General features: G+C 46.0%; 1 protein-coding gene across 2 annotated transcripts in view; it reads left to right on the forward strand.

The window, feature by feature from the left end:
• Nucleotides 1-24946, forward strand: part of gria1a (glutamate receptor, ionotropic, AMPA 1a) — a 55627-nt gene extending 30681 nt beyond the window's left edge. The window contains exons 11-16 of one of the 2 annotated variants that reach the window (XM_027024069.2): nt 5-426; nt 13884-14082; nt 14238-14485; nt 17347-17461; nt 19946-20080; nt 21870-24946. In XM_027024069.2, coding sequence (XP_026879870.2) covers nt 5-426; nt 13884-14082; nt 14238-14485; nt 17347-17461; nt 19946-20080; nt 21870-22037 — 1287 coding nt within the window. In that variant the 3' untranslated portion in view covers nt 22038-24946. Of the gene's footprint in view, nt 1-4; nt 427-13883; nt 14083-14237; nt 14486-17346; nt 17462-17959; nt 18075-19945; nt 20081-21869 lie in introns of both variants that reach the window. The other variant, XM_027024067.2, reaches the window with a different exon arrangement.
• Nucleotides 24947-26238: the final 1292 nt, after the last annotated feature.

The following is a 26238-nucleotide window of genomic DNA, read 5'->3' on the forward strand; positions in this document are numbered from 1 at the left end:
GCAGAAGGCTGACGTCGCTGTGGCGCCGCTGACAATCACGCTGGTGCGGGAGGAGGTGATTGACTTCTCTAAGCCCTTCATGAGCCTGGGCATCTCCATCATGATCAAGAAGCCCACCAAGTCCAAGCCGGGCGTGTTCTCCTTCCTGGACCCGCTGGCCTACGAGATCTGGATGTGCATCGTGTTCGCCTACATCGGCGTGAGCGTCGTACTCTTCCTGGTCAGCCGCTTCAGCCCCTACGAGTGGCACGGCGACGATGACGACGAGGGCGTCGAGACCGGCTCCAGCCAGCTCACGCCGGCAGCTCCGGGCCAGCCGGGCCAGGCACAGCAGAGCCAGGAGCAGACCAACGAGTTCGGCATCTTCAACAGCCTCTGGTTCTCGCTGGGTGCGTTCATGCAGCAAGGCTGTGATATCTCACCCAGGTACGGTGCCCACTTCTTTTAGGAGATCTTCACTCGATGCCGGGCTGGAGGAATGTGATAGCGGGCTTTAAGGGCAGCGAGAGGTCAGTGGGGAGGGTCAGTCAGGTTATTAAACACATATGAGTCCACGGAGCTGGTGAGATGTTAATGACCAGGCAAAGCCAAAGCGTTATTGTAAAATCTTCCTATAGTTTGATTGGTTGCTTGCTTGCTTGTTTGTTTGTTGAATTCTCGGTCTGTGCATGCAGATTGGTGTGTTTTCTACAATGTGGAGTCTTGATATCTCACAGCTGTGTGTCAGGGTCTCCTTAGCAGTGCAGTAGAGAAAGTTGACAGCGGAGCGCACTCGAAGAACCGAGCAGCACCGAGGCGCTTTCTCAGGTGCAGAAGCTCCGTATTCACGTCTTTGTTTGCATGGTTGAGTGAGAGAGAGAAAGAGGGAAAGCGAGAGAAAGAAGAAGAGACAGAGAGAGAGAGAGAGAGAGAGAGAGAGGGAGAGATGGAGAGAGAGCTGGAGAGGTGAATAGAGAGGGAGAGATGGAGAGAGAGAGAGAGACAGAGCAGGAGGCTTACCATGCACGGCCACCCCACTCTCAAAGGTTGCCAATTAAAAATCTAATTAGCGGGCGTGAAAGTAGCAGCGTGAAGCGAACAGGGGAGAGGTGGAGGCGTGGCCCAGAGAGGGCAGCGGGTTGGGGGCGGAGCTGTGCCTAGCCAAGCCCCTCCCTCCAAGTCTGCTCAGTGTCCCGTATGGGTGGTTATTGATCTCCATGCGCTCGTTCAGTCGAGCTACCGTGTGCTGGTCTGTTCTAACAGGGAGGAGTGTTTCCTCGGCGCAGGGCGCTGTGAGGTGTCTGTGGTTAAGGTTATGCTAGTTTGCCGATATAATTTAGGCCTTTGGGCTTTGTGTTCTGTGCAGGTCCTTTAATCAGTGCAGTATCGATTGCTGTCAGCCTAATTACGAACGTCGTAAAATGCCAGCCGACGTGTAACATGACAACAGAAACTGGGTGCTGGATTCGGGTTCCGTCTCATGAGTGTCACTCACGGACGGCTGGCAGCGTTTTCCTGCTCTCCACGCTCATTTCATCTGCGTCGCGGCACAAAGGGAAACATTGAAAATATACGTTTCCCTCCTCCGAGGAGGAGGAGGAGGAGAAGAAGAAGGAGAAAGAGGCTCTCGACAGCCAGTAAGAACTGATTGTGTTGTCTTGCCAGCGGAGCTGAAATGTCAGCAGTGTGTGGGAGCAGAGGGGTGCTCGGCCCCCGCGGACGAGCGCGGTGGTGGGGAGAGGCAGAAACTCATCCTTAATTAGACTTCATCGTCTCTCCTGCCACGGTGTGTCATGACTCATGCATCGCAGACAGGAACCTGTGGTTGCCAGATGATGACAAAAACCGCCCTCCCCGTGCCACCGCGGGACTATATAAAGAGTTAATATAGGTAGCTTGGAGTCGCGTCAGCACTGCTAGAGTCGCCATTGGATGCTGGGCTGGCGTCATCGCACCCTAGAATAGTACATTAGGTGAGAGTGGGAACAAGCTCTGATCAGTAGCAGTCTGTGTTTCATCCAATCATCCAAGGATGGGGCCATCCAATCAGGGACATTTACATTTATGGCATTTTGCTGATGCTTTTGTACAATTCTGACTGAACGCAACTTGAGCAATTGAGGGTTAAGGGCCTTGCTCAGGGGTAACTTGGAAGGTGGGGCTTGAAATGGCAACCTTCTAATTACTAATCAAGTACCTTCACCACTGAGCTAGCACTGCAACGTTCACACACGGACATGGCGTAATGTCTTATTCCTGAACCCTGATTGGCTGTATGAGACAAAGGCTACCACAGTGATCTGGAGCTGCATATTAACCTGTTCCAGTCATTGTTTATTCCTTCTAAAGCCTTGTTTACTCCTGAGCTTTTGGAAATGTCAGACCTGTCTCTCAAAGCACCCTTCCCATCATCAGACCCCCGTGAAGAATCCACTTCACACACTCGGACGTGGCAGTCAGCCCTGCCTTTGTGGTGTGGAAATCGTCCATTCTCACTGACCTTTCTCGCACTGCTGATTCCCTTGCCTTTGTTTGAGACATTTCTAGGTCCAGCGGAGACGGTTCGCTCACCGTTCCAGCGTTCCGCTTCCCAGCGCAGTGCGAGGTCACGCGGCTCCGAGATCCCCTGTGTCTACTCTTCCCACACCCTTCGCTGCTCCCACCCGACACATAAAGCGCCCTCGCGGCCCGGGAGAACCGGGCCTACACCCGGTGCTGTTTGTTTCCTTTCCGGCTCATAGTAGTCGACAGCCGCTTGTCTACATGGAGTTCTGCATGAGAAGCTGTTCTTGCTGCAGGAAATGCACCTGTCGACATCCACCTGCCACCACAACTGATTAGCTCCTAATATAAAGGTCTGCACCGCTTGTCTGAGGTATATGTGGGTGCTCACGTGCGGGGCTGTTTTTCCCACAGCGGCTGCGTGGTTGCACCACTAAGCACCGCTGCTCGGAGAAAATAAATCACAAATACGCACTCCTACCTGCCTTAGCAAACAATTTCACAGCTCAGCAGTCAAAATAATTCGGAAGTGAATTATGCATTTTATCACCCATTACGACTCCATTGCTCGATTCAGGATTTACAGAGAATTTGCCTTTTTCGCTCCACAGTTTTACTGCTGTGTTTGTATGTGAATTTTGTGAATTGTTTTGAATATCGCAGTTTTATTATTGGATGGAGATCAGAAAAGGTCACCGCACAAGACTTTGACACCAGTCATTATTGGTGCCCTTGTCTAAGTTAGATTTTTTTTTTCTGTGCAATGGGACTTTTTTAGCGAGTGCTCTATTTAGGAGAACGGCACCTACAGGGATCAGGGCGGGGTGGAGACAAGCAGATGCCCCGCTGGGGCAGAATGGGGCAGTGTGGGACAGACCCTGCCACTCTGCCAATCACAGGTCCGCTTGGGCAGTAGAAGCTGCTGCCATGGCAACGCAGGAAGACAGTGGTATTTCCTCTGGAGTAGCATGGCTCACAGCATAAGAGCATTGTAGAGCGCCATTATCAGCCCCGTCGAGGGCATGCGTGCATGCATGCGGGCATCTATGCCAAATCACTCGATGTGTGTCATTTTAAACATGCATTTAGTTGCATAGCACAGCTGTCATATCGTGGCTGGTTGAGACTTCTCTGGGAGTTTAACCCCCAGCGCGGGGTTCCTGGGAGTCATACGTATCTGGCGTATAGCTTTACGTTTTAATCACCTCCACACTAACGGTTTGGTAGTTAAACTGTAAGAACGGTGTGTTTTCATTTACAGACCTTTCTTCCTTTCCAGTCCCAAGCACTGGATCACACGCAGGTGTAAAAGTGTTCCCCTCGCCTGTGTACTGTAGCTTCGGACCACTGGGAGCAGGAGAAAAGCCTTCAGTGGTGATGGAGGAGAGGAGAGGAGACTAAAAGAGTGAAATAGAGAAGAGTGTGTCACTGTAGCGCTGCCCGATCTCCCTGCCAAAGCTGTCAAACCACACCAGAGCACTGGCGGTAAGATCTCTCCTCCTCGTCCCACTCTCGAGCTCGTCCAGTTTGTCCCGCCTCCAGGACCGCCTCCAGGGACTGACTCCTCCCCCATCAGCTCCGCTGCCGTAAGAACCGCCCCCACGGACTGTCTCCTCCCCCGTCAGCTCATTCCGGCCCTGCGTACAGTGGAGCAGGGCGTGAAACCTTACTCCTGTGTCATATTTAAGGTCTCAGAGGAGACCGGACCGCCTCTCCGTGAGACCGGCCCGCCCCTCTGGGAGACCGGCTCGCCTCTTCGGGGGATGCTGTTCAGCTTGGTCGAGTCAGAGGAGAGCGATGGTCATATGTGTGATAAGTCGAGGTTTCAGAAGCCCTTCATGGATGGCTAAGGAGATGTCTGTTTTTATTTCAACCCTGACAGGACACTTAAAAGTGCATCATGTGCAAAAGTCTTACGGGACTTGGGTCACCATCAGTCACTGCTGTGTTTCCACAGCCTGGCCCTATCACTCTGGGATATGTATGGGATATGTACGGGATATATGTGGGATATATGTGGGATATATGTGGGATATATGTGGGATATGTACGGGATATATGTGGGATATATGTGGGATATATGTGGGATATGTACGGGATATATGTGGGATATATGTGGGATATATACGGGATATATGTGGGATAAATATATGGGATATTTATGGGATATTTATGGGTTATTTGTGAGATATTTATGGGATATTTATGGGAACTTTATGGGCTATATATGGCTTCCAGGCTGTGATCTGTCCTCCCTATATGCGGTCCAAACAGGAAACCACAGATTGTCTGTTCTTGCCCTGTTTTGGGTCCTTGCTAATTCCAATATTTCCCTCTTTTTCTAATCTTCCAGTATAACGTTGGCTCCTCACTAATAGTGTCGTTTTTTGACACATAATAAGGTCATTAGCCATGCAAATGCCTTCATGGAGAAGGATGGTAACAAGGAATCAAATCTGCTTTGAACAGGATCCTTTAAGTTCTGCTTTTTCTGCAAAATCTCATATTTAATTTATGATTTTAATTGCATTCAAATTGCCATATCTGGTGCTATACTGTTGAAATAGTGCCTGAGTGAACATACTCACATACTATAAATATTGAATTCACTCATCCCCCACATCCTGTAAATATTTATTAGAAAAAGCTCATTGGTGCAACAGTCAGAGACAATTAGTCTTTCTCTCACTTTCAATCAATCATCAATGACCCCAGGAACACTGTGTATATATCCTCTTGGCGGTCATAGCATTTTTTCAGGGTCCTTTGAAATTTTAAATCTTACTACATAGTCATGAGCCAGATAACTGATATGATGCAATGGATCAGAGGAAGTCAGAGGAAAATGCATTACAGAGTGACAGAGGGGAGCTGGAGCAGCTTTCAGTACTCAAGAAAAGGATCCCATATCTTTATGAATTTACAGTGGAACCTCGTAACGTAGCTCTCATTTTTTCTAATTTTGCAAAATTTAGGAGATCATTCAGCCAGTGAACAGACGGTGAGACAAATGACTTCAACGTGAGTAGAATGAGCAAAAGCTCTAAAATCCAGAGGATGGATGGTCTAACAAGATCACTGGGGTGGGATCAAGCTCTACCTCACGAATCTTGGAAAGAACTTGGAATATGTTGGTCCAATATTTGTGGAGGGAAGAGCATGATAAAAACATTGGATTAGAGAAGATGGGGCGTGCTGACATCTGTCACGTAGGGGATTTGTATGTGGAAAACATTTTGAGAGCTTAATTTTATTCCAATGGGTGCCATGTAAAAATGTCTAATTGAATCAAGCTATGTCTGACACAGAAAGAGGAAGAGGATATGCCCCTCACCTCGCACCTGCTCTCACTGGCTTTTAAAAGAAGAAAGAGGAGGTTGTACACTGAGGAAAGTCTGGCATAGATGTTGGAAATCATATGTTTCTAGTTTAAGGTCAATTTCTGGAAGACTTCAATGGAGGGGGCCTTCTGGTTCAGAAGGAAAATGGGGTGCGTGAGCATGGACGAAGCTATGGACTTGAAAATGCTGGAAAATGTATTGCTGGGTAACTGCTGAGTAAAGTTACTGAAATGACGCAAATTTCCCATCGATGTACAGGTCACTAAATGGGCAACACCTTAGACCATAGCGAGAAAGCTCCATCCATAATGGATGGAAGAAAACTGTGATTGTGATGTAGAGGGGCATATCATGAAAATGACTTGAGGCCCAAATAGCGGTTAAACGGTGCCCAGTGTGAATGTCCCCGTTACTTTTGTAGTATAGGGTGCATTAGGACATTTTACTGAACAAATGAGCACTGATAAAGAGGATGGGCTACAGGAAAATGACTCCATCTTTAAGCAAGATAGGTCTGGCTTTGATTTGTTAAACTGTAGCCAACAGTGCACCACACGAAGATTGGAAACCCAGAAGTAAAATCGAAAATTGGGTTGTGCAAACCCTCCTGAGCTTTTGGGTTTTTCTAAATATATTTTTAAGTCTTGGAGGCTTTCTCCCTCAAAGGAATTCCAACACAATTCCATCTAGTCTGCAGAAGAACGCTTTAGCTAAAGATAAGGGAAGCAAAGACCAATGTGTCAAGTCCTGTTTAGTTTTATCCAGAAGCGACACAGAAATGTCTTTGAACAAGCCTTCGATCTGGTCTGTATCCTGGAAACACAGATATGTAAACGTATTACTGATTATTGGAAATGGAAAGTATGCTGTGGGCAGTTGTGTGCAGCTGGGTTCAAAGGGAACAGCTCACCTTTGTCCAAATTTAATTGGTACCCTGAAATTGATCCAAAAGTGTCTAATATAGACAAAACCAGCAGTTGTGATATCTTTAAGTTTGAGACAACGAGCAAAAGATCATTTGCACAGAGTGACACTTTCTGTTCAGTGTCATCTCTAATAACCACTGATATCCTAGGACTGAAACTTAAAGCTATGGAGAATGCAGGCTCCATGGCGAAATGCTGAGGTGACAGTGGGCAGCCTTGTCTAGGACCACGCCGGAGAGGAAGATAGTCAGAGTGCACATTATTAGTTCTGACAGATTCACATGGGGAAGAATATAGAAGTATAGGGTTCTGACCGAGTCCAAACTTCTCCACTGTACAGAAAAAGTGCTTCCCTGCATCTACATACATTAGGTCCTCTACTAAAGTCAAAGATGAAGGATTATAAATGGCATTAAACAAACGTCTAATACTAAAGAAGGAGTATCTACCTTTAACCAAGCCTGTGTGATTATTGTGGGAGGAACAGATTCCAGGCGCTTAGATAACACATCAGCTATCAATTTTGCACCCACATTAATCGGAGATATTGGCCAATAAGAGCTCTAAAAAAAGGGGATTTTTGTTCTTCAAAAGTACTGCATTTCTGTTAACGGTTGGGGTAAACATTTAGATGAGTAATGAATTTATCCATTCATATCAACTAGAAGGTTCCGTAGGTCACCTGTCTGGTCCGGGGTGTTGCCACATAGCGTGCTGTGAACTGCTCTTTTTGTTTCCTTTAGCGTAATGGGCTTTTCTAACTCGGAATCAGTCTGCTTCAACACGTGACACAGGAAGACTTCAGTCTGCAGACTGAGCCAACAGCTCTGAGTGGTATAGGTGACTATAGCAGTCTTTAAACTGATCTTTTATCAGTGGTGCCTGAGGGGATTTCTGATGCAGCTGATGAGCTAAACGTTCACTGGCTTTGTTAGAACTGAGTCTGTTTGCATTTAGATAGAACGTCCTCAGCATGAATTGTGGACAACAGGTCAAACTCTCCTTGTAGTATAAGTCTTGCAGTATAAGTCTTGTAGTATAAGTCTTGTAGTATAAGTCTTGTAGTATAAGTCTTGTAGTATAAGTCTTGTAGTATAAGTCTTATAGTATAAGTCTTATAGTATAAGTCTTGTAGTATAAGTCTTACAGTATAAGTCTTGTAGTATAAGTCTTATAGTATAAGTCTTATAGTATAAGTCTTGTAGTATAAGTCTTACAGTATAAGTCTTGTAGTATAAGTCTTGTAGTATAAGTCTTATAGTATAAGTCTTGTAGTATAAGTCTTATAGTATAAGTCTTATAGTATAAGTCTTGTAGTATAAGTCTTATAGTATAAGTCTTATAGTATAAGTCTTATAGTATAAGTCTTGTAGTATAAGTCTTGTAGTATAAGTCTTATAGTATAAGTCTTATAGTATAAGTCTTATAGTATAAGTCTTGTAGTATAAGTCTTATAGTATAAGTCTTGTAGTATAAGTCTTATAGTATAAGTCTTGTAGTATAAGTCTTATAGTATAAGTCTTACAGTATAAGTCTTGTAGTATAAGTCTTACAGTATAAGTCTTGTAGTATAAGTCTTGTAGTATAAGTCTTATAGTATAAGTCTTGTAGTATAAGTCTTGTAGTATAAGTCTTATAGTATAAGTCTTATAGTATAAGTCTTATAGTATAAGTCTTGTAGTATAAGTCTTGTAGTATAAGTCTTATAGTATAAGTCTTATAGTATAAGTCTTATAGTATAAGTCTTGTAGTATAAGTCTTATAGTATAAGTCTTGTAGTATAAGTCTTATAGTATAAGTCTTGTAGTATAAGTCTTATAGTATAAGTCTTATAGTATAAGTCTTGTAGTATAAGTCTTACAGTATAAGTCTTGTAGTATAAGTCTTGTAGTATAAGTCTTATAGTATAAGTCTTGTAGTATAAGTCTTATAGTATAAGTCTTATAGTATAAGTCTTGTAGTATAAGTCTTATAGTATAAGTCTTATAGTATAAGTCTTATAGTATAAGTCTTGTAGTATAAGTCTTGTAGTATAAGTCTTATAGTATAAGTCTTATAGTATAAGTCTTATAGTATAAGTCTTGTAGTATAAGTCTTATAGTATAAGTCTTGTAGTATAAGTCTTATAGTATAAGTCTTGTAGTATAAGTCTTTTTGTACATTGGGAGAAAGCGAGGTGGCATTAGTATGATCAAGTTGTGAAATTTAAGTTGTCAGGTCAGTTAACTTTTTGCTTTTTCATCCTTCTTTCATAAACAGTATAAGAAATTATTTGCCCCCTAATGTACGCTTTCAATGTTTCTCAAAGGATAGTGGGAGAAACGTCGTCTGTCTTGATTTTAATAACTATATCTATGGGATCAGAGGGAAAGGTAATGAATTTGTCATCAGAAAGTAAGCGGTTATTAAAGTGTTGTGGAGGACCTGATGCAGCGCCTCTTTCCCAATTTAAATTCTTTGCAACAGGTCCAGGATCAGATGTAACAGTGAAAGCGTACTGACAAGAGCATACTGAGGGAAGATGTCTAATGTCCAGAAGACAGTAGTCAGTGCGTGTAAAGGTGTGATGTAAATGTGAGAATAAAGAGAAACCTCCAAACATCAGTTACAGCATGTTCCTCCAGAACGGATCTAGTCATTTTTACAGACTTTGTTTGAGGTTTAATGTTCATTGAGGGTCGATCTAAAGAAGGATTGAGCCAGCAGTTGAACTCATCTTCAAGGATAAGGTGTGTATCCTGAAAGGTAGATAAGGTGGTGTGAGTGTGTATCCTGCAAGAAGGATAAAAGGGGTCTTCAAGATATTTTCATTGTGCCATTTAGGAGCATAAACATCGGCTATAACATTTAGGCTATATCATTGGCTATATCATTGGCTATAACATTGGCTATAACATTTAGGCTGTATCATTGGCTATATCATTTAGGCTATATCATCGGCTATAACATTTAGGCTATATCATTGGCTATAACATTGGCTATAACATTGGCTATAACATTTAGGCTATATCATTGGCTATAACATTAAGGCTATATCATTGGCTATAACATTTAGGCTATATCATCGGCTATAACATTTAGGCTATATCATTGGCTATATCATTGGCTATAACATTGGCTATAACATTTAGGCTATATCATTGGCTATAACATTAAGGCTATATCATTGGCTATATCATTGGCTATAACATTTAGGCTATATCATTGGCCATAACATTTAGGCTATATCATTGGCTATAACATTGGCTATAACATTTAGGCTATATTATTGGCTATAACGTTTAGGCTATATCATCGGCTATAACATTTAGGCTATATTATTGGCTATAACATTTAGGCTATATCATCGGCTATAACATTGGCTATATCATTGGCTATAACATTTAGGCTATATCATTGGCCATAACATTTAGGCTATATCATTGGCTATAACATTGGCTATAACATTTAGGCTATATCATTGGCTATAACATTGGCTATAACATTTAGGCTATATCATTGGCTATAACATTAAGGCTATATCATTGGCTATAACATTTAGGCTATATCATTGGCTATAATATTTAGGCTATAACATTTAGGCTATATCATTGGCTATATTATTTAGGCTATATCATTGGCTATAACATTTAGGCTATATCATTCGCTATAACATTTAGGCTATATCATTGGCCATAACATTTAGGCTATATCATTGGCTATAACATTGGCTATAACATTTAGGCTATATCATTGGCTATAACATTTAGGCTATATCACTGGCTATAACATTTAGGCTATATCATTGGCTATAACATTGGCCATATCACTGGTATATCAAACATTCTACCAGTTACAATAACATGTCTACCATTATTATCAACCTTACACTCGGGTAACATAAACGGCACAGATTTATGTATCAAACTTGCTGTTCCCCTCACCTTACTGCAAAAATTTGAATAATGAATTTTAGCCAACCCATCTTCTACATAGTTTATGATGGTAGCTAGTTTTCAAATAGGTGTCTTGTAAAACATGATGTGTGTCCCAAGAGTGTGAAGATAGTGAAGTGCTCTACTTTGTGTAACCGGTTGATTCAAGCCTTTGACGTTCCAGCTGGTGAATTTCAGCATGTGTCCTCCAGACTGGCTTCCTGAGGTGCGTTGTGAAGTCATGTATTTTGTTGTGGAGTCATTTGGAAGTAGGCAGACTAATGGTAGCAAGAATGTGTGATAAATCCGCAAAACGTAGCCCTCCCCACAAACGCTACAGTACAATATTAGTTTTAAAAAGATGACAACAGTGAAAAATGGGAGCTCAAGGGTTATCAAAGACAATAAACTTGAAGTTTAACAGACTTTCCACATGAACAAGGCACCCTTAAACCTCCTTCAACCATAAGCATTATACTGAACGTTCATTATGTAGGGTAGCCTTGGCATTAAGGCAGGACATATAACCAGTCAACCGCTGTCCATAAAAAATATGACACTCCTACCAGTGTTCCAGGTACAATTGTCATGGTGAGCCTTAGCTCATTTTCATATTGACAGAGTCTGCAGCCACAGATGGATCGGTGAAGTTGTGGACGCCTCCCGTAGGTAGGGTGATTGTCAATTCTGCTGGGGAAAAATGGGACGAATCTGACTCCAGGGCATTCGCGTAAGAGTTTTATGACAGGGCCAGATGCTGCCTGTTTTTTTGCCACCTCGGTGGTGAAATCAGGAAATATGAGCAGTTTCTCAGCAGGGCTGCCTTGGCCACCCACCGGAGGATCATATCTCTGACGTGATCGTAGGGTACCCTGGCTGTGAATGGTCTCGGGATTTCCCTTGGTCAGTTCAGCTCAAAGCCAGCGATGTGCGCTCATCTAGGCCTGGGACGTCCTGAAGCATCTGAGCAATGAAGCCAATTGGGCATTGACCCTGTAGACCTTCAGGTACTCAGAGTGTGTTATTTCTTCTCTGTCTATTTTTGAGATCTTCACATTTTGCTTTCAGTGCCTTCACTTCTGGAGAGAGTTTAAACAATGTAGTCTCAATGGCGCGGACACCATCGCTCTGAGAACAAGCACAGCGTTCCCGCTGTTGTATGGTGTGACTGTGCATCCAGTGTGAGTTGTAACTGTGAAATTGAACTTTTGAACTCTTGTTTTGCAGTTGCTATATCCGATTTAAGGCTGGTAGACAGAGAATGAATTTTAGAGTCAATTTTGTTACCTACATCAGCTTTCAGAGGAAAGGCATCACTCAGGGTGTGGAGCCTGTCTCCTGCAGATCTCCAGACCAGCCTTTACCAGGTCATTACTCACCTGCTTTCATCATACCCTGCGTATGTTTACATAATTACAGGATGACAATGTTGGATATTAATATTTATAGTTAAAACTCCTGTCATTTATATGTGCATGCACATAATTGGAATGCCCTGCACTTCTGCACATTCTTATCATGTAAGCCTTCAGAAGCCTTGCGTCTTAATGAGGTTGTGTGTAACCGTGTTTTCAGAGCCTGAATGTCAGTAGCTCTTAGCGTTGCATGAAACCCCACGCATCTGCTGTAGCACATCGCAAAATTTGCAAATTACCTTCCAAACATAATAGAACCTTGATGGGAACCACGATCTAAAGGCAAGTGGAACTACAACAAGAGTTTCCTGTTTTTTTGTAAAGGAGCTTTTCTCTGCACTGAAAATCAGTGGATCAATGCAGAACTGTGAATGATGGAAGACCATTTTAATAAAACTGTGTCTGTCCTCGAAAAGAACAGTGGCACACACATTACCAGACAGCCCTCCTGACAGGGTCGCGGTCGGAAAGCCGCGACCAGTACATCGGCGCCTCGGGAATGCAGAAACGTTGAAACAATGTTTGGCACGGGTCACTTCCCCATCCACAGGCCCACGGAGGGGGTTAGCAGCAGCAGCAGCTTGCTGGACCAGAACAGACCAGTGCCTACGGGAGGCAGCTCCCACAGTGGGCAGTACCACCAGCCACGTCTCCACCAGCCGACTGGGGGGCTGGGCTGAGCGGCTGCAGGTGGCTGAGGGGCAGACAGGCATTGCAAATACCTTCCATTGCTCCTGTGACCTGAGCAGAGCTCTCCGGGCATCCCTTAGCAGGTTTGGACCACTCGGATATTCCTGTCTGGACCTCGCAGGTGCCAAGGAATTCCGCCTGACCTGCAGGAGTGGCTGAGAAAGCAGCGTTTAAAAAGATATTTATATTTCCGTCACAGCTTTGAAAGGGGTGAGATGTGGAAGCAGTTTCAGAGCTGCTGCCGAGGGCAGAGAGGTGTTTCTGCTTCTGGCTGTTTTCGTGATTTTGCTTCTGGACTTGGTCAGCTGGTTCTAGGCCTGCAGGCAGTCGGATTTGCACCTCTGTGTTGCGTTTACTTGGACCTTTCACTGTCCTCACACCTGTGGGATCACACCTGTGTTTTTGTTTCTGTTCTCCCTCATCGGGCCACTATTAACCTTTCTGGTTGCTGTTGCTTTTCTGTCACAGCTGTGTGCTCTTCTGCTGTTAATACACACACACACACACACACACACACACACACACACACACACGCGCACACACACATGCGCACACATGCACACACACACTTGCACATATACAGACACACTCGCAGTTCAAGGGAGATGTAGGCGCAGTGGGCAGTTACACTGGAGAATAAATGCCCCTAGTGCTATTAATCCCCAAGCAATTAATATGCATGCATTCATTAAATGTAATGGCAACATTCTGGACGTGAGATTAACGAGTGATGGCAGGTCTTATCTTCTCCAAACAGACATTGGTTTGGAGTTGGAGTTAAGAGCTGAGGAGATACAAAGCAGTGTGTTAAACACACAAGAGCTCAGAACAGTGTAAACACACACAGCAACATGAGAATGGATAGTGGAGGATTGTGGGTAGCGACTTTCATGCCGTGAGGATAAGGTGAATAGGATACACCATACGGTCTACGGTCGAAGGAACTTTTAAGCTGACAATCAATTACACATCCTCATGGCATACTGAACTATTGACATTTTAAATTAGGTTTTCATTAAGAAAAGCCTTTCATTCAGTCTGTGTGTGTGTGTGTGTGTGTGTGTGTGTGTGTGTTTGTGTGTGTGTGTGTGTGTGTGTGTGTGTTTCTTCATCCAGATCTCTCTCAGGTCGCATTGTCGGTGGTGTGTGGTGGTTCTTCACCCTCATCATCATCTCCTCATACACGGCGAACCTGGCGGCCTTCCTCACCGTGGAGAGGATGGTGTCACCCATCGAGAGTGCGGAAGACCTGGCCAAGCAGACGGAGATCGCCTATGGAACGCTGGACGCTGGCTCCACCAAAGAGTTTTTCAGGGTGAGAGAGGAGAAGTGTTTGGAAAGATGTTGAAATTCGGCAAACGGACCCTTCTACCAAGTGGCCATTTTAAACACTCTCAAAATGACACAGCAGCAAATTAGGTAGCAGTGAACCTTCCCCGAGCTTCACCATCACACTGTGTCCTCCCGCAGAGGTCAAAGATCGCCGTGTTCGAGAAAATGTGGTCCTACATGAAGTCGGCAGACCCCTCCGTGTTTGTGAAGACCACCGACGAGGGTGTGATGAGGGTGAGGAAGTCGAAGGGGAAGTATGCCTACCTGCTGGAGTCCACCATGAACGAGTACATCGAGCAGCGCAAGCCCTGCGACACCATGAAGGTCGGAGGGAACCTGGACTCCAAGGGCTACGGCGTGGCCACGCCCAAAGGCTCGCCGCTCAGGTAAGGCACAGCGCCCCTGTGTGTCCAGCTCGGCCTCTGCATGCGTGCTCTGTCAGTTTTGTGGTAGCCGATCGTGGTTGAAATGGTGGTTTGTTGGTGGTGGAGGCTGGCTGCTGATTGGATGGGGAATTAGGTGCGGATTCTCTATCTGTGTATAAACTTATAAACATGTTTTGCTGTTTTCCAAGGACCTTCTGTCCTTTTCATAAAGCCACATTTTGACCTTGAAATTCTTTTTAGCCTTTTAACTTGATCATATACAATTTTTTAATCGTTTTCCTAAATAATAGGAAATGGAAAATGTGGCACATCACCTCCACTGCCATGGAGCACAGCGGTGTGTGTGTGTGTGTGTGTGTGTGTGTGTGTGTGTGTGTGTGTGTGTTTGTGTGTGTGTGTGTCTCGCATGTTTGTGTTTCTTTGCCTGAATCGGGCAAAGAATTGCATGCATATTAGTGTAAGAGCCGAGCTCTTTTCAATCGCTTGCATAAGAAACGATGGGAATATGGTGGGAAAACAGTGGGAATACAGTGGTAATACGGTGAGAAAACGGATCCTCTCCAGAACACACTGTGCTCAGATCCCTCATACTAAACACTCCAACACAGCACAGACCTCCCTAGGGTCATAACAATACACCGATTCTGATCGGGGCATCGATTCTAAATTTGATTGTCTGCCAAACAAACTCAATTGCTGAAGGGTTATTTTCAATACTCATGAGTTTATTTTATGGTTTATTCTATGGTTTTTGACCCATTGACCATCGTGTGTATATATATATATATATATATATATATATATATATATATATATATATAATATTTTGATAAGGCCTAAGCTTCTTTATCAATCTCCCTTTCTTCTTATATGTGTACAAAATGAATGTGTTTATAACAAAAAAATTCATGAATGTCCACCCACTTATAATCTTATGCAAGTTATTGTAATGAAAGCCAGAAAATGGAAATGGACAGTTGTGTTTTCCTTTGTTGTTCTTCCACTGTGCTGCTGCCACTGTCTGTTTCATAAGCCCTAACCTTTGTGACGAACGCGCCACTGCACATGTGATATTACGTTCGCTCCAGTGCAAAAGAGGCTCAGAAGGGCAATTTGGAGCTGCTGGAATAACCTCAGTAAACTCCATCTCTCGCTAATAAGATAAGCGCCTCTGGGAAAAGACCTTCCAGCAAATGGACTGTCATTTTGTGGGTCACCTTACAGCAACATGAGAATGGGGGTACAGGCAGACGGGAGGGTGGCAGCTCTGGATAGGAGACGCAGAAAGTCCAACTTTCCACATGTCACGCGGGGCAGGAGTTAAATTACATTCAGAACTTGGCAGCCATTACAGAATTCCGAAACGCACTTCTCAGCCTCGGCGGCAGTGCCATGAGAGACAGCGGGAGACACGCCGCCTCCCAGCAGCCGTTTCAGCTGAATTCCGATCCGTGTGACACACAACCACTGTGCTGGACGTACGCGGCTCTGTGACGGACCCGGAGAACAGCCCCCTCATGGGTCCGGCGAAGCCGACAATCCGTGAGAACGGAATATCACATTGAACGGGAAACCGGGAGCCTCTGGACGGCTGGATGAGCACAAAGGGCCCTGTGCACAGGACAGAACGTGTTATTAATGTGGTTTGATTTGGCCTTTGGTGTGTGTGTGTGTGTGTGTGTGTGTGTGTGTGTGTTTGCGTGTGTGTGCATGTTTGTGTGTGTGTGCGGCGCAGCAGTCACAGTGCAGAGAGGCTGCGCTTTACTACTACGCGTGTTTTAGCCTTTGAATGAAACTGAGCGAACATTGGCTCTCATTCAGTGGTCAGACTGGCCCTGATGGGACTGATATTGCTGAATTTCTGGGTTATTCCTGCATATTATATTTAGCTGTTAATTAAGAGTCATGTGTTTACCTGGTCTACTGAGGGCCAGAGGACCATACCTGTGTCCTGTTGCATTTTAATTGCTGCCCGCACATTTGTGTCGTCCCTTTGGCATGTCAAATGACTGCAGCTGATTGATGCGTTCCTGTCCTTTCATCCATAATTCCTCTGTTCCCACGGCGACCAGCCAATAACACCATCCCACCAAAGGCGCTGCGGCCCTCCACAGCTCCCATTAGAACTCTTCATTCTGTCTGTCCCTCAGATTTCTTTCTCTCTGACTCTTTTGGGGCTGGAAAGAACTCGCGGGGTTTTACCGAGCAGCACCGTCGGCCCCTACAGGGGCAGGGATCTGGGCCACGTCTGATTGCGCTGCCGACCGGCTGAGCCTGCTAGTCGCAGTGTGCTCAGATATGCAATCGTGGCCATCAAACTGCTGGACTTCAGGGTTACAGGTGGAAAGGATAAGAGATCACAGCCTCAGACCTGCTTGGAGAGTCAACGGTGTCTTTCCCCTTTTTGTGATGCCCAGTTTAGTGCCAGTTAAAGTTTGTTTGCTATAATGACTAATCCAATCATGGCAACTGAGGAACAGTAAGTAGATCAGACAAATATCTTTTACAAATGTTTCAATTGGTCCAGATCATGAGATGCCAGACGACGTATTTTTGATGGTCTTGAAGGGGAACAGACGTCCAGCAGGCACATCTGAGGCTAAGCTGATATCTCCTTTCATCCCGTGAGGTTCCGCCCGCTGCTTGGTAAAACCCGTCTTTTCCGCTGAAAGCCACTAACACAAGCGTTTGCTCGCCGTTTGACCATGCCTCCTGTTGACCCAGGAGGCCGGTCGTTCCATGCATTAACCCCTCAAAAGCCAGACGGAGCGGTAGGCGCCAGAGCCTGCACGCCGTCGCACCGAGAGAGACGCCGCGCCGATCTGCCACTGACCACACTATTGTCTCGTTATCGTTCCAAGAAACCCAGTAAACCTGGCCGTGTTAAAGCTGAATGAGCAGGGCCTGCTGGACAAATTGAAAAATAAGTGGTGGTACGACAAGGGCGAGTGCGGCAGCGGAGGAGGTGATTCCAAGGTCAGCCCCAGTGTGACAAACCGACCGGGTAAAGATCCAGCCCTGGGGGGGCGGGTAACTGGCAACCCAGCGCTGACCACACGCTCGGGCCCAGAACTGCCAAACAGTGTCGATCGGGAATGCCGCAGTAATTTCCTTCAGCCGGATTCATTTTGGAGATTGGCCCCCTCGTACGACGTGGAGAGGTCACGTTTGACCCGGTTTAGACAGACCCCGTTAGCGTGTTTTCAGCCTGCCAGTTACCCAAAGTGATATAGTAATACACATCTCGCAGCAGGGAACAGCGATATGGCCAGATGGAGTATTAATGCATATCACTTTCACTATCAAGTGTCAAAATGTCTTCTTTTTCCCCCTGATGTATACGTGTGCGTGCTTGTGGGTTTATATGTAACAGTACACGTGAGTTGATGCCGAGTGCGGCTGTGTGTCTGATCGTGTGCCGAATAGCATAAAATAACATGGACCATGTTATTTATGTTATTTCCCCGGGTGAAGAATCCCCGTAAACCTAGCGGTGTTGAAACACAATGAGCAAGCCGTCTTAGACAAACTGAAAAACAAATGGTGGTATGATAAAGGCGAGTGTGGAAGCACGGACTCCGGAAGAAAGGTCAGTTCACGCCACGGTCCTCTACTGTAACCCCCCACCCCCCTCGGTTAACCCCTGACCCCTGTGGGCCCTTCCACAGTCCTGCCATTCTCTCTCTCTCTCTCTCTCTCTCTCTCTCTCTCTCTCTCTCTCTCTCTCCCTCTCTCTCTCTCTCTCTCCCTCTCTCTCTCTCTCTCTCTCTCTCTCTCTCTCTCCCTCTCTCTCTCTCTCTCTCTCTCTCTCGCTCTCTCTCTCTCTCTCTTTCTCTCTCTCTCTCTCTCTCTCTCTCCCTCTCTCTCCCTCTCTCTCTCTCTCGCTCTCTCCCTTTCTCCCTCTCTCTCTCTCTCTCTCTCCCTCTCTCTCTCTCTCTCTCTCCAGGCTCACATTTACTCTGTTCTGCTGGGGGCACTAGAGCGTGCCTTACGCTGCACTGGCCTGAAACGTCTGAGCCAACACACGATGAGCTCCGCATAGTTTTGGCACTGGCCACGTCTCACGTTCATCGTGTTTGGTTTTAATTAGCAAAACAGAAACTGCTGCGTCAGAGAGAACGTTCTTTACCGTGCGAGGAGCCTAATTAGCTGAAAACTTTTTATCTGCACATATCCTCTGGTATTCCGCAAAGGATTTTGTTTCGCTCGTGTTTCCTGGGGGGGGATGTCTGCAAACTGAACGTAATAAAGTTATCTTTAACGCAGGGTATGTAAATAACGGAATAGGGTAGGGACTCGTGATTGGAAGGTGGGTGCCAGCAGCCCAGCGCAGACTAGTATGGTGGAGTAAATGTGAGCGTGGAGCACGTGGAACTGCAGTTGCAGCGTTCGGACCCTCGGTGAGAGACACCCCCCCCCCGCCCCTGGTGTATCATGCTCTCTCTGTCTGCCAATGGAGTGTGTATGTGTCTGGGACGCGACCCCGCCACACTCCCGTCCTGCTTAAGGCCCTGGTTACCAGTCTGACCACGCCCACATGCATGATTCACACATCTGATATCACGCCCCCCCGACCCCACCTCCCGCCCTATTGCGGTATGATGACCAATCAGTGGCCAAACAATTTAAGTCCCTCCCCCTCCATGTTAACTGACAAATGTTCACTATGCAAAAACATCACTGTATTATGATTACCCTGGTGAGTTAAACTTTGACCCTTCCCCTTTGACACAATCTGTCCTGCGTGGGTACCTGCGGCTGATGTGAGCAGCTGTCATTCTCCCTTTCCTCTGCCCCACAGCCGTTCCACTGTGTGTCTGTGTTTTAATAAAATGTTGCTTGTTTTCAGAAAGATATGAAATGGCAATGGCATGGGAAGCCAGTCTCCTTTTGTGTTAGTGTGTGAACGCATGGATTAGCTGTATTGATCAAAATATCTTCAAATACGAGTGTTAAATAAATAACTGGAACCCAGTTATTTGATATTTGAGCGTGGTTCGGTCTGACCTCTTTGACAGATTAATAACCGCTGAAGGAAGACAGTCGTAAAACTGTCGAAGTGCAAGACCGTTTATCAGCTACGCTTTCAGTCACTTTAACCACCGTGAAAAATAAAATAGAGTAATAAACATTTCAGGGTCACATTTAAAGGTTTCATATTTTTAATTTGTTGTAGTGATTTGGTCAAGGATTTCTACAGTAACATCTTCTGTCTCTGTATGTTAAAACTGAGTTAGTTTCAGTATTGTTTTTGTGTTTGCCAGCTATTGTATGTACTGTTCAATTCTGTGCATATTAGTGATGTTCAAATGAGTGTGAAATGTGTGTGTGTGTGTGTGTGTGTGCGCGTGCGTGGGTATGTCCGTGAACGTCTGAGCTGTATGCGTAGCCAGTATGTATAGAGTATATGTGTGTGCTGTTATGGAAAGCCTTCTTTGACGTGACTGTCTCCTCGTGTAGGATAAGACCAGTGCTCTGAGCCTCAGCAATGTCGCCGGCGTCTTCTACATCCTGATTGGTGGTCTGGGCTTGGCGATGCTGGTCGCCCTGGTGGAGTTCTGCTACAAGTCCAGGACTGAGTCTCGTAGGATGAAGGTGCCCGCCCACCCCGCCCTGCACAGCGCCGCCCTGGAGGCCACGTACACTGAGCTGCAGAGTTACAGCCTCTACAGTGGCCACGCCGTTAAGATATGAAAGCGCCCTGGGGTGGTGTCTCACCCAACCTGCCCCATCCAGCAGGGGGTGCTGAACCCAGTCTTTAGGTCCCTGTGGCAGACTGTCACTGCCCTCAGCGACTCGCATGTGTCTACGGCCTGTGTCCCTGTCTCACTCCCCCTCTCTCGCTCCCTCCCGGTCACTGTCTCTATCAAACTCTCCTCGTCTCCGCGTCCCCCTGCTCCCGCGCCGCAGCAAAGGAAACATAGCGCCCCCTGGAGGGCTGCCGGGATGGATGGCTGTGCACGGTGAACCGTCCTCCGCTTTCCTGCTCAGCAGGCCCGGTGCGGTAGCCGCGCAGGTGAAACATTCCCTCTGCTTCTCCGCAGATCTGTCAGGATCTAAACTGCCATTACTCGGGAGCCTTATTTAAGAAGCGCTTGCCTTAATTGAGTTTAATGCGAGATCTCACTAAACCAGACACCTCTGCAGTCCGCTCGCGCGCCACCCACGGCCTGCGAGCCTCCCGGTGCTGTAACGTGGTTTCAGATCACTGGCTACGGTAGGCAATTAGCCACAGCAGTTCCTAACACAACTGTGTTATCCCACACTGCTGCGGCGTTATGATAGAGCAGATTTAAGGCCTTGTGCTCTGTTAACTCGATGGACGGGAGTCACATTTCACAGCTGTCTGCTTCTCAGATTAGGAGAAAGTTAAGCTAATTGGTCTGCTTGAAGCAGGTAACGTGACACCCCCCCTCTCTCACACACACACACACACACACACACACACACACACACACACACACACACACACACACACACCCCTAGGAGTGAGCTACAATGAATTGCACACAGCCGTAGCTGTTTCCAGCCCAGCAGACTCCCCAGGCCAGATGACGGCAATAACTGGCCATTCTTCGCATTGGCCTTTGGGGGGTCTGCTCCACTGTACCAGGATCAGAGAACGCATCACCCCCCTCAATAGAGTTTAGAGTCACTGTCTACTCAGGCATATCAGTGCGGAGAACATTTTCCAAAGAAAGATCACTTCAGATGTAATAAACATTTGGGACCGACACTAAACAGTGTTTGGTTCCCACTCTGAAGTCATAATATCACTGGTGACAGCAAAAGTCATATTATAGTCATTTTATTCATATAATAAATTTTAAAAAAACATTCATTTTTTTAAATAATGTGTTCTCAAGCAGAGAATCTCTAACCTTTCCGTTGATAGCATATTTGTGTCAGTAAATCAAATAGCAAATATATTTATCAACCCCAACTGATCAAAAGTTATTGCCGTGTATGCAGTGTTAAAAAAACACCGCCAGCTGAACTCTGGGCTTCTTTCCTCTCATAACTTCTGCATCAGAGGGTTAACAAATCAAGTCACCAGTGCTAAAAGCAGTTTATACGAAGCGCAGAATTGCAGGGTTTGCATAAAGTCACCAGGAATGCTTGAGGAATGTTAAACAGGAAGTATACTCTGTTCTGAAGGGTCACCGATCCAACTGGATGACCAGAATTCGGAATTTTTCGCATCTTATCTCTGCAGAATCGCTGACCGGCTACCCGAACATCGTGTCGCCTATCATTTTGTGTGCGCACACTTCATGATACAAACGTCTACTTCATCTCTGGCTTTTACTAAACTGACATCTTTCAAGCATTTCCTGGCCACGCCCCCATACCGTGCCTAACTCCTGCCATATCTTCACCGCAGCAATCCATCAGTGACGCCATGCGCTGCTCCACGCTGACGCGGATGAGCGGGAACGCCAGCGGCGGCGAGAATGGCCGCGTCGTCACCCACGACTTCCCCAAAGCCATGCAGACGCTGCCGTGCGTGGGTCACCCTGCTGGCATGGGTCTAGCCGCGTCAGGCATGTGACTGGCCCCGGATGGCCACGCCCCCGACATCCGCCTGCCCACCAGGCAGCGGGTGCACCGTACTGCCAAAACACACTCTCGGACTTTTCTTGGTGAAACCGGCTACTGCTAGAACTTTTTTCTAACGTGGGATATGCCAGCAAAAAGAAAATAAAAATGTTTCAGTGAAATAAAAGAGAGAGAAAGTGAGAGAAAGAGAGGAAGACAAACGTGCAATAAGAGGCTAACGGGACTCTTCTTACCAAACCGCTTTGGTTCACACGACGGGACTCTTTTGGACAAACCGCTTTTGTTCACACGACGGGACTCTTTTGGACAAACCGCTTTTGTTCACACGACGGGACTCTTCGTGACAAACCGCTTTTGTTCACACGACAGGACTCTTTGTGACAAACCGCTTTGGTTCACACGACAGGACTCTTCTTGACAAACCGCTTTTGTTCACACGACAGGACTCTTCGTGACAAACCGCTTTGGTTCACACGACAGGACTCTTCGTGACAAACCGGTTTGGTTCACACGACGGGACTCTTCTTGACAAACCGCTTTTGTTCACACGACGGGACTCTTTTGGACAAACCGCTTTTGTTCACACGACGGGACTCTTTTGGATAAACCGCTTTTGTTCACACGACAGGACTCTTCTTGACAAACCGCTTTGGTTCACACGACGGGACTCTTTTTACCAAACCGCTTTTGTTCTCATGACAGGACACTTTTGGACAAACAGCATTCATCCACACAATGGGGTTAAAAACAAGTGTGTGTAGTTTGACCCCCGTGTTGTGCCAGTATAACACTCCTGTTTCCTTCTGTCTTAAGTGTCATATGAGTGTTGTCCTAACCTTATTTTCTTTATCAAAACAGGACCATGTAAAACACATGATTCTTTGCACAGATTCTTATGTGGCTCATATGCTGTAATGATTCATAGAGGGGAAGTGAGAATATGCAGCCTATTGTAATGATCGGGGGAAGCCAGTTACTCTGGACACACACCGGGTCCAGTGCCAGTGGACACAGGGGTCTAGTGCTAGTGAACAGTGGACACAGTGTCCAGCGCTAATCCAGTGCTAGTGGACACAGTATCCAGTGCTAATCCAGTGTTAGTGGACACAGTATCCAGTGCTAATCCAGTGTTAGTGGACACAGTGTCCAGTGCTAGTCCAGTGCTAGTGGACACAGTGTCCAGCGCTAATCCAGTGCTAGTGGACACAGTATCCAGTGCTAATCCAGTGTTAGTGGACACAGTGTCCAGTGCTAGTCCAGTGCTAGTGGATACAGTGTCCAGTGCCAGTCCAGTGCTAGTGGACACAGTATCCAGTGCCAATCCAGTGCTAGTGGATACAGTGTCCAGTGCTAATTCAGTGCTAGTGGACACAGTGTCCAGTGCCAATCCAGTGCTAGTGGAGTGTCCAGTGCTAGTGGACACAGTGTCCAGTGCTAATCCAGTGCTAGCAGACACAGTATCCAGTGCCAATCCAGTGCTAGTGGACAGTGTCCAACGCTAGTCCAGTGCTAGTGGACACAGTGTCCAGTGCTAGTGGACAAAGGTTGATTTGCTTCCCTCATTAACTGCATAGCCTAATTAAAAAAACATATCAATTTTTCACTCTGTTGATAGTGTAAATACTCTGATGTAAATCTTAACCTGGAAAAGGCGAGGAATTTGATTTGGTGTTGATCAGTAGAGCATAGTGTGTGTGTGTGTGTGTTTGTTTTTTCGTGTGTGTTTTTGCACCTCAACAACCTTGCTTTGCTGCTATGCCTCGTATAAGGCACCATACCTCGTTTGTGCCGAGATTGACTCGGGCATGTGCTGTCGCATGCCCCGCCAATCAGTCCATTGGATAAGCAGCGCCCCCACAAGGACGCCCGCGGAAATGTCACGAGCCACTGTGGTTAAACGTCCTTTAAATGAACTTGCCACTGTCGCCCCAGTCCCTCACTGCCTGAACATTCCTCCATGCTACACACGGCAGTATCTTGTGTTTGTTCTAGACTCCGAGCCAAAGCCAGGTGTTTTTGAATAGTGTCACTACAGTATAGACATCCTTTTGATACAATATTCTTTTACACATCAGTCAGCTGTCTATCAGAGTTATTCAGCAGGCTTTGTTCATCTGCCATGCATTTATAACGTAAGATAATCAAGTGGTCTGAAAGCAAGTTGCTGTCATTTCAGAACCGAGATCGGCGGGTTTGTACGGACCAAATGCTAATGTAGACATTGGCACACTCTTCGATCCCTCCACACATGTACACAGACACACACACGGCATTTCATAAGGTTGCGGCTAAATATTTCATGTGTCCACAGCGGGGTCCTTCACTGACCTTTCCGCGTCTATTTTCCTCATTGTCGACCTCTGCTGCTACTTTTCCAGACACATGTACACTAAGGCCATTCCCCAGACCTGACGCGTTCGCCGTGGCCAAACATTCTAGGCAAGAACCAGGCTTTTAATGAGCGCCCCACCCCCCAAGACAGCCACAGTGTCCAAACAGCTCTCACTGTGTCTGAATGAAGGAGCCTGCAGCCCTCTGACGAGCCCGCCCCTCAACGTCTCGTACCCGAACAGGTTTTATAAACAGTAGTTGATTTGTAGTCTTGAGAGAGACATTTGTATTTTAAAAAAAATGGCATGACTTGTGGCTGTGGAGACGAGCGAGCGGAGGGAGCTCTGGGGCCTGGTCGTGTTGGGATCCTTTGTGTTTCTGGTTAATAGTGTTACTCTGTTTTGGGGGGGTTTTTTAATGCAAAAGTGATCCTGTGTGCTCACTCATATTTCACTGTCTTGTTTGTTTATTTGTTGGTTTTCTGTTTATCAGAAAGGTATGGCTGCATAGGAATGGAATGGATGAGAATAAACATTGAATCAAAAACAATGAAAAATAAATACAACTTTTTTTAACCAAAAACCGTGGATCTGTGCTTCTCAAACCATATTTTTGCTGTAATTCTTCAAAACTCACTTGTGCATTTGATTTGATTCTATGCTAACATGGACAATTTCAAGGCAGCAGATCTGTGTTAGCTTCTGCATGTCTGATGGCATGCTTGCCGCATCCGTGACGTGTGGAAATGAGCTCGCCAGGATACGTCTGGGTGCTCGGCCCAGAACTGTTAACAAAACCAGGCCAGTGATGCAGACACAGGCCTGTAGGTATCCACCATTCATTCCACGACCTTCACACAGAATCAACTAGAAGGGAAAAAAAGCTGTAGGTTGATATTGAGATTTCTCTTTTTGCTCGTATTCAGAGTAACTTAGACGATGCAGGAAGGTCCAGGTTGAATAGCAACGAAGTGTTTGCTGAGCGGTTTCAAAGTGATCCGCGGCCTGCTTTGAGATTTCAAAATTGCGGTGGGGTTTATTATTAGATTTATTATTACCTTTTCCCCACCCTTCTAAATTCCCAGAAGCCCAGGAGGTTGTAACTGCATCTGAGTGTTTGGGTGACGCTGTCTCTAACCCAGAACTGCGCTTGGTCCTGGGAGCTGATGTCCTTTCTTAGTGTTAGCTGCCACGTATGTAGATCAGTCTTGTCACTGCAAGGCAACGGAAGAAGAGCTGAGGATCTCAATTTTCATCTTTCACCTCGCAAAAGTACAACAGAGAACCTTGAATGTTCCATTGATACAAATAATCTTCCCCATTACACTATCAAATGACTTTGACCCACACAAAAGTAGTTCTGGTCCTTTAAAAATACATCAGACAGCACTGCCCTGCCAAAGAAGCATTACTCCTGAGGTACCTCATAAGAGTTTCACTTCCCATAGTGGAAAATGACCCACACTAAATTTTTACACGCCTCGTCGTCAAGACGACACCTGGCACAATCTCCCCATTAAAGCTGATTGCATATTGGCAATAAAAGGTGTAAGAGAGAGAAAAAGCTAGCATGTTTCCACGGAGTTGTTGGCCGTTCTGCGCCTCCGCCCGATCTCCCAGGCTTCTCCCACTGAGACAATGGCTGCAGTGTAATATGCGAGATTGCGTGGGTCCCAACAGCATGCATAATGAAGACAAAGTGTGGCGGTGTGAAATTGCGAGGGGATCCATGACACCTGCCACTATGTGCTTACATACGCGTCTTTCTGCTCCCCTCCCCACGCAGACCCGCTGTGCCCAGCCGGCCCGGTACACGTCGCCTCCCGTATCACCGCAGCCGACTAAGCCGGCTTGGCAGCTAAG

The sequence above is a fragment of the Electrophorus electricus genome, chromosome 12 (genome assembly GCF_013358815.1).
Source record: "Electrophorus electricus isolate fEleEle1 chromosome 12, fEleEle1.pri, whole genome shotgun sequence".
In the NCBI taxonomy this organism is placed as follows: domain Eukaryota; kingdom Metazoa; phylum Chordata; class Actinopteri; order Gymnotiformes; family Gymnotidae; genus Electrophorus; species Electrophorus electricus.